Source organism: Hylaeus volcanicus, unplaced genomic scaffold (assembly GCF_026283585.1).
Source record: "Hylaeus volcanicus isolate JK05 unplaced genomic scaffold, UHH_iyHylVolc1.0_haploid 12190, whole genome shotgun sequence".
Lineage (NCBI taxonomy): Eukaryota > Metazoa > Arthropoda > Insecta > Hymenoptera > Colletidae > Hylaeus > Hylaeus volcanicus.
The window spans coordinates 816-9,665 of record NW_026533140.1 but is presented as its reverse complement, the minus strand read 5'-3'; the positions used below and the strand labels follow the sequence as shown (position 1 = coordinate 9,665).

Below are 8,850 nucleotides of genomic sequence, written 5' to 3'. Positions count from 1 at the left end.
TATGACTATATGTAGGTCCCTACAGCTTCATGGCATGTAGCGCCACAACGCGGAATAGCTTTAACACTACCGCATGTAGTATATATTTATATTCAAATTAGGAGCGGAATTCAAATGGATTAACGCATTGAATCAACGAACCGCCACGTACATTTTTAAACATTCAACGTGGGTGATCAAGCGTGGGAAAGTCGAAAGTCAGGAGAGAAAAGGGAACGTTCACTGAAAATACTTAATAGATTCATTATAGGCCGTGTCGAATCGCCATTTCCGTTGGAGTGCATTTCTTTAGAATTCGAGTCGAGTTAGCTTTTGTTCCAGCTTGTAAGATCCTTAAAAATAACAAACTCGCGCTGTACCTCGGTTCGCGTTTCCGGCGACTTCCTTAAGAGGGTAATAAATTTCCTTAAGGGTTGCTGTGTCTCGCTGGCGCGTTTTCTCTCTCTCTAGACCTCTGCGCTTTCCCTTTTCACATGTAGCCCTGCACAAACATGGCCGCGCGACTCCCACCTCCACCCGACTCGGGGGTGGATCCGAGATCGACGAAGATCACCGATAGAAGGAGTAGAGCGCAACCCCCGATTGGACCAAGACAACCCGAAGGGAGGATCGGGAATCTTCCGGAGAAGGGAGAGAAGCAGCAGATCGAGCGAAGATTTTTCCAGAGAGTTCAATCGTAATCGAATCTCTGGTAACGAACTACAAAACGATTTAAACCAAACGAGTCGACTGAATAAACGTCTTTGCTTTTTTCATAAAAGTATTTCCAATTTTTATTTTACGCGCCTCTCCGGGCAGAGCGGTTCAGCACTCCACGGGCACCATACCCACGTCAGAAAATTCCCTATCACCGCACGATGCGTTCCGCAACAAGACCATAGGGACAGGAAAAAAGAGGAAGTTGAACACGTGTTTGAAAGTTGAAGACACAAAGGAAAGCGTAGAGACGCGCATTAACAAAGAAAAAAGTATTGCAGAGAAAAGTGAAAGTTTGAGAGTACAATATCTGAAAGAAAATAAGGGCGAAAAAGGTAAGGCAAGTAAGCCAAGAATTGTGGAGGAGGTTATTCTTACAGTAAAGAAAGTGGTAATAGAAAAAGGGAAAGGAAAAAACACATATATAAAGGAAAACCAGGAAGGAAAATCTGAGAGATACATGGACGGCGGTCCAACATATAAAGTCAAAGGAAAAGAGGAAAGGAACGACAAAGTAAAATAGGTATTTATGGGGAAAAAATTACCAATCATAGAATTTACGAAAAACAATAGCAATGCGCAGAATTACGTAAATAATTTAGACACGCACTTAAACTTTTTCGAAGCAGTTTTAGACTATAAGAATTCTTCGATCAAAAAAAAAGTAAATTATATACGTATATTCCGAATATTACAGGAGTTTCACGGGTATATTAAAAGTATTAGGATAGTGAACAAAATAATCGCTGAGGTTACGTTTAGAGACGCGTATAACGGTATGGAAACATAGAAAAATCAAAGAAAAAGAAGAAAAGACTTGTGTGTACAAAATCCCGCGAAGAGCAACCGGAAGGTGGGGGGTTTGCAGAGAGTGGGACTACTCACCCAAGGAATTAATAGAGCTAGCGGAAGAGGGTCAAGGTATCATCAGTGCGGAAAGGCTGAAAAAACGTATAAAAACTGAAAAGGGAATAGACTATAAAGAGTCGATGTTAGTGCTAGTGAAGTTTGCAGGTGATACGTTACCTACCAGAATAAGTCTCTACGAGGGTGCGCTCAACATCAACATCGATCCATATGTCAAAGGAGTGAAACAATGTTTCAAGTGCTTAAAGTATGACCACTTTAAAAATATATGCAGAGCGGAGGACAAAAAGTGCTTCATCTGTGGGGAGAATTACCATGGGAGGTGCAACGGTGTGCCAAAATGTGTGAATTGCGGCGAAAGCCATGGATCATTGAGCAGAATGTGTCTCCACTGGCAGATGGAAAGCGCCACAAATAAATTGATGGCTCATAAAAACATAGCCTTCAGCGAAGCAAGAGAAGAGAGAAACTTCCCAAGCTTACCTAACAGGAGAATGTACAGAGAGGAAACGTGGGAGGACAGGCTGTGTCCCATTAAGAAAAACCCTTGGGAAAGGAAAATCAAAGAAAAGGAGGTAACGTTTGTAAATAAGAATAGATACAATGTTCTCAACGACGAAAATGAGGGTTATGAGCCAGGTAACTGGGAGGCGAAAAACTTAGAGACGGGAACAAGATACCAGGATCATAGCTACCAAATAAACAAAAAAACACAAAAACCAAAAAGAGAATTCTCAGAAGACGACATCGAGGCAGTCATAAGCTGGATCACAAACTCCAACATGGAGGATATCATTATAAATAGAATTAATAGAAATAAAAAAATATACCATCCAAGGAGAATAGATTTGGACGACTCGGATTATAAACCAGCAAGAGCAAAAAGAGAGTATATGGAAGGTAGAAAAGCATGGGAAAGAGAGGATAGAGTGAGGAAAGAATTGCCTAAATACGCCCCAATTAAGGAGGTCGAGAATAACAGAAAAGCACTAGTAAGAAAAAATCATGAGATGATAAGGTCAACTTTCAGGAACGAGAAAAGATTTGGAAGGACATATAGCAGAAGGCCGAGGTTTCCGAACGTGATACCTAGGGATACGGGGAGAGACGAGGAAGAAAAGAAGAAGGCGACAAAGATCGCAAAGGAAATAGATGAACTAAAACCAGCCCAGATCATAGGTAGTTTGGGATCAGAAAGAGATGCAAGGGATGCACAAGAAGGAAAAGAACAAGAATCGAACATCAGAACAAATGTGATGTCGGACGAAGAGTGGGAAGGTGAAACACCGATAACCGATAAAAAAGAAGAAGAAGAGGAGACGACGCTCATACACGATGAGAATATGGAGGATCTACTGAAGTTCGAATCCATTGGGGCCACGGTAGAGGTGATAGAAATCAGCACGGTAGAAGAAGGAAGCCCGTCAGAGGGACAAGCGAAAGAAAACAAGGAAATGGAAAATAACGAGTACCCGGAAGACGGGGAAGAATGGGGAACTCCGCAACAGGGAAGAGAAAGGTAAGCGGTTACCTGAGTAAAATAAAAAATAATTTAAAAGTCAGTTACAGGTAAAATCAGTTAAACTTGAGGACTGTTTACGACACAGTAGGAACATAAGAAACTAATAGGCGAAATAATTCAGATAACTTATACAGTTTATTATTAAAGTATACATCTAAAATATAATTTAATAATAAATTATTTTCAGATTATGTCGAATTATGTAAAGATAGGCTTTTGGAACGCGAATAGCATTATGAATAAAACAATAGACTTATTAAATTGTATCGACGAATATGATGTGATGTTTGTATGCGAATCATGGGTAGAAAAAATACAAGAAAAGAATATTAAGGGATACTTAGTAGTATATAATAATATTCCGGAATTCGAAGGGAAAAGAAGAAACGGAACGTCAGGTACGGGTATGATTATACTATATAGAGAAGAATTGAATATTAAAGTGGTAAATGAGGAATACGAGCCGAGAAAATTCGAATTCATGAACGTAGATATTATAAATGAAGATAACGAGGCGGTTTATAATATAATATTTCTATATAGAAATCCAGGTAGCAATTTCACCAAGGAAAAATGGAAATACTTGTTTGATAAAATGAATATTAAGGATAACACTGTAATAATAGGAGATCTAAATGCAAAGCACACGAGTTGGAACTGTAAGAGGGAAAACACGTCAGGAAGTGCATTGGCTATAGTATTAGAAGAAATAGAAATGGAAATAGTTAACACAGAAACAATAACTAGGATTGACCTTATCATTACACACCCATATATGTCAGGTAACTTAACATACTCTGAGTCTAACATTAACCTAGGATCTGACCATCAGATAATTAACTTAATATTATACGCAAATGATAGTATAGGTTTAGATAACTATCGCAGCAAATTTGCGAGAAAATCTGGCAGACTGTATGATAAAAAAGACAATGTGAATTGGGATAATATAAGGGAAGAATTAGAAAGGAAAAAGGATAAAATAATGGAAGAATTCAAGAAAGCTGAGGATATAGGAAACAAATATAAGGTATGGGTAAGCAATATCAAGGAAGTATTTAGACTAGTTAAGGGAAAGGAAAGTAGGACAAGTAATAGACAGGTAAACAATCGAGACAACATACTACAGAATAATAACCGAAAAGGAAGGAATCATAATGAGAGGAAACCGAACAATAAAAGGATGCGAACAATAAAAAATTCTGGTGGGACGAAGAATGCAGAGTTGCTTGGGAAGCGTGGATACAAAGTAGTAAGAGGCTATGGAATGCAGGGAATATGGAAGACCATATTATCATGGAACAAAATAGAAAGAGATGGAACAAAATGAGAAGAGAAAAGAAAGAAAAAGCATAGGAAGAATTCACGGATCAAATTTCCAAAGAAAACGACATAGGCAAGATCTGGCAAAAGGTAAGGAGTGTAAAAAATTACTACACCAAGAAAAAATCAGCTATGAATAACAAAACTAGGAAAGAATTAGAGAAAAAAGAAATAGAAGAACTTAAAAGGAAAAATTATGAACTAAACAATCCGTTCATAGGAATAGAAACAGAAATCAAAGAGTACAATGAAGGAAGGGAATCTATATGATCCAAAAAGATAGAAAACACGGAAATAATGTTAACAATCGCATCACAAAAAGGCAAAAGATCGGCACCAGGAAACGACGGGGTGGATTACAAGATCATAAACGAATTACCAGGGTTCATGAGAAACGTGTATTGTGAATTGATAAAAGAGAGCTGGAACAGAGAAGAAATTCCGCAGGAATGGAGAGAAGGCCGAATATGTTTCCTGGATAAACCGAATAAAGCTGCATTGAGACTCATCACACTTACCTCGTGCGCAGTAAGATTTTGGAGAAAATAATTAACAGAAGGTTGTCAATGTGGACGGAAACTAATAATATAATCCATGACACGCAGTCGGGTTTCAGAAATAAGAGGTCGACTCTGGATAACTTGAATAGATTAATAACAGAAATCAAGTACAACCGAATGAAAAATCTGGACTCGGCAACAGTGTTCGTGGATATCAAAGGACCGTACGATAATGTCGACTTCAAGAAATTGATAGAGATACTCATGAAATTGAAGTGTCCCGAAAAAATAGTAAAGTGGCTTAAGGGGGTAGACACGGCACGTTACCTCTCCGATTCGGAAGGTCGGTATTACAGCAGCTACTCTCTGCATAATGGTGTTACCATTAAATATGCGGTAGCGGAGGAAAACTAGATGGAGCTGCTCGTTATTGCCATACAGTATAGTTTCTTCTCAACAACATATACTGTATACTTCTTCCTTCAGTGATTCTAAATGCTCAGCGTAGGAAGTAGTAGTATTCTGTTCCACGCTGCGTATTACGCTTGTGTAGTGCGGTCACACTTCACCATCACGCGTGCATATACAAATAGGAGCTAGGTTGGGGGACCCTCGGCGCCGCTGCGGCGCCTCGTGAGTTGCTCCGCGCTATCGAGACACGTCTCCGACACGAGGCTCCTTTGAAGCGTTTACCTACTCCTCGATTAGAATTTTTTAAAATTAAAAAAAACTTTGACCTTAAATTTTGAGGTCATAATGGATTTTGAGGACGGTGACCAATAATTTTTATATACCCTGCACACCCTGATTTCATTTATAAAAATAAAGAAGTTTAACACGGCTTCCGTTTCCGGTGGTTTTAGCGAGTGAATGTAGAAAAGGTGTGGGCAGGGAAAAGTGAAGAAGTTGGAGTGAAGGAAGTGAGAAAGGAGGTGCGATAGTGGGTGTAAGGGGAAAGAGTGTAGGGCGGATGGTGAGTGTGTGAAGGGAGAGTGAAGGGAGTCGCAGGAAAGTGTCAGGAAGAGAATGATAGTGTGAGAGAAAAGTGAGGTTAGGAAGATTAGAGGTACGATTTGAGATAGCAAGGGAGACGAAGGAAAGACGCGGAGAAGCAAGGGGAATAAAGGGAAAGAGAGGAAAAGGTGGAAGGAGTTAAGAGAAGAAAGGGCTGGTAAAGGTGAAGAAGGGAAGTGGCCGGTACGGTCAGGAGGAAGAGGTAGGGTGAGGAGAAGAAAGAGATTTAGGCGGGAAGACGACAGAGTAGGAAAGAGAGGCACGTAGCGGAAAGGACGGGAAGAAAAGAGTCGATAAGAAGGAGGGGATAAGAAGGAGCCGGTAAAGTAGGGCGCGGGAAGCAGGTGATAGAGAGCAGGTTAGGAGCGGAGGAAGAAGTGAGGGATATGAAAGGAGAGAAAAAAGGGGGGAGCAGAGGGCTGGGGGTAGAGACAAGGAGTGCAAAGGGAGGAGGCGGGGAGAAGGTAGTGAAAGGGGTAAGAGGAAGAGAAGGGAGCGAGGGAAGGAAGAAGGACCTGGAGGACTTCTTCAAAGGGGGGAAAGGGAGTGGTAAAGAGGGGGAAGCATCGGGGGGAGGAGGACGGGACATATTTCAAAAAATTGGGCTGACTCCAAGGTCGCCAGGCAGGGAGGATGAAAGGGTGGATAGAATGGGAATAGAAAAGTAGATAAGGATCATGACGGACTTGAGGGGGGAGATGAAAGAAATGGGGGAGAAATTTGAGGGAAGAATAGAGGAGACGAGGGATGAGGTGCGAGAGATGGGGGAGACTTCGGAGGGGACAACGAGGGGGCAGATGGGAGATATAAAAGAGCTAATAGAGGGATCCATTTGGGAACTGAGGGAGGAGATGAGGAGGAGAGATGAGGAGTGGAGGGCAGAGAAGGAGGAACTAAGGGAAAAAATAGAGGAGCTGGAAGAGAGGGTAAGGGAGATAGGGGGGAGAGACAGAAGAGAGGGAAGGGGCGAGGAGGAGAGGGAATGGAAGGAAAAGCTGAAAGAGCTAGAGAGAAGAGTGGAAATGGCAGACAGGGCGGAGAGGAGGAGAAATATAATAATTAGGGGGATAAGAACGGATAGGGGGAAAGAGAAAGAAGCGGTAAAGGAGGTGTTGAAGAGAATAGGGGTAGAAGTGGAGGTGGAAAGCGCAAGGCAGGTTGGGCAGATTGGGGAGAGTGGAAAGGGAATGGTGGTGCCAAGGCTACAAAATGAAATTATGAAAAAGGAGGTTTTTAGGAAGAAGAGGGATTTAGGGAGAGGAGGGGAAAGAATAGAGGAGAACCTTACGCAGAAGGAGAGGAGAATACAGCGGAAGTTGAGGGAGATTGTAGAGCAGGAAAGAAGAGCGGGTGGAAGGGCGATAGTAGGATATGGGAAAATATGTATAGGGAACACATGGTGGAGGTGGAGTGAGGAGGAGGAAAGGTTAAGGGAGTGGGGAGGGCATGGAAGAGAAGGCAGGGAGGTGGAAGGGGTTAAGGGGAAGGGAAACGGGGAGAGGAGGGAGGAAGGGGAAGGGAGAGGATAATGGGTAAGGGTAGGAGGGAACGAAAAAAGGAAGGCGCGGAGGAGGGGGAGGGGGAGGGGGTGCAAAATCGCATTCTGGAACGTGGCGGGATTGAGTAACAATGACGAACAATTTTGGGAGGGACTAGAGGAATGGGATATAATGGTGAGGATGGAAACTTGGACGGAGGAAAGAAGTTAGGGGAAGATAAGGAAGAGATTGCCGACGGGTTGGTGGTGGAGACACCAGCTAGCGAGGAGGGTAAATAGGAAAGGGAGGGCGATTAGAGGGATGGTGTTAGGGGATAAGGAAGGAGTTTAGGGGGAATAAGGGAGAGGAAAGAGAGGATTTGAGAGAGGAAGAAGGGATTATAACAAGCAGATTTGAAGTAGAAGGGAAGAAGTGGAGAGTGGTGGGAGTATATATAAATCAGAATATAGAAAGGAAGTTAGAAAGAATTAGAAAATGGATGGAGGAGAGCGGGGGGGGGGGGGGAGGATAAAAATAAGAGGAGATATGAACGCGAGAGTAGGAGGGAGGGGAGGGGGAGCATGGGATGATGGGGAGGAAAAGATAGGGGGAGGGAGAAGATCAAGGGATAAAAAGGTGAATGGGGTGGGTAGAAGATTGGTAGGGGTAGGGGTAGTTGGAGAACGATGAGGGACAGGGGAATAGAGGAGGGGTTGGCGGAGATGGTAGAGGAGGTAAGGGTGGGGGGGAAGTTGGGTAGGGGGTTCTGGACGGCAAAGGGGCTGAGACAAGGGTGCCCGTTAAGCCCGATCTTATTCAATATCTTGTTATCGGATTTGGAGGATAAGATGAGGAAGATTGGTGCAGGAGGGATCAGGGTGGGGGGAGAGAGGGCAGATGACATAGTGGTGGTTACGGAGAAATAAGAAGAGATGAGGGTGGTGATGGCAGAGTTGGAGGGGTATTTTGAGGGCAAGGGGCTAACAGTGAATGTGGGGAAGACGAAGATAATGAGGTTTAGAAAAGGAGGGGGGAGATTAAAGATGTTTAAGTGGAAATGGTGAAGGAAGAAGGTGGAAGAAGTGAAGGAGTTCAAGTATTTAGGATATATATTTAAAAGGAATGGAGGGCAAGAGGAGCAAGTAAGGGAAAGGATTGCGAAGGCGGCGGGGGTGATGAAACAGGTGTGGGGGATGGGGCAGAGGGTGTTCAGAGGGAAGTGGGAAAGGAGGTTGTGGCTATTTGATAGGCTAATATGGACAGTTGTGAGTTACGGAGCGGAGACTTGGGGGTGGAAGGAGTGGAGGAAGCTGGAGGCGCTAGAGGAGAGGTATATAAAGTGGGTAATGGGGTTGGAATGGAGGACGCCGGGATATATGATTAGGGAGGAGTTAAAGAGGGACAAGATGAGGGTGAGGACAGCAAAGAGGGGGTGGAATTATGAGGAGAG

The 8,850-nt window shown here is 43.0% G+C and overlaps 2 protein-coding genes across 9 annotated transcripts; both read left to right on the top strand.

The window, feature by feature from the left end:
* The first annotated feature begins 796 nt into the window (after window positions 1–796).
* LOC128882801 (uncharacterized) lies at window positions 797–6,147 on the top strand. Of its 8 annotated transcripts, none has more exons than XR_008458562.1 (5): window positions 797–1,219; window positions 1,394–3,082; window positions 3,273–3,483; window positions 3,629–3,867; window positions 3,955–6,147. XR_008458562.1 is itself a non-coding variant. In XM_054134567.1 (3 exons), the coding sequence occupies exons 2-3, from the start codon at window positions 1,686–1,688 to the stop codon at window positions 3,289–3,291; spliced, it is 1,416 nt and encodes a 471-aa protein (XP_053990542.1). In that variant the 5' UTR covers window positions 797–1,219; window positions 1,394–1,685; the 3' UTR covers window positions 3,292–3,618. The 8 variants fall into 8 exon arrangements, 1 of the variants encoding a protein (XP_053990542.1); XR_008458561.1 differs by having other exon boundaries at window positions 3,950–6,147; XR_008458566.1 differs by having other exon boundaries at window positions 3,629–4,115; window positions 4,231–6,147.
* A 452-nt stretch (window positions 6,148–6,599) lies between these two features.
* Window positions 6,600–7,451, top strand: LOC128882802 (golgin subfamily A member 6-like protein 1). The gene has a single exon (XM_054134568.1). The coding sequence runs from the start codon at window positions 6,600–6,602 to the stop codon at window positions 7,449–7,451; it is 852 nt and encodes a 283-aa protein (XP_053990543.1).
* The last annotated feature ends 1,399 nt before the right edge of the window (window positions 7,452–8,850 follow it).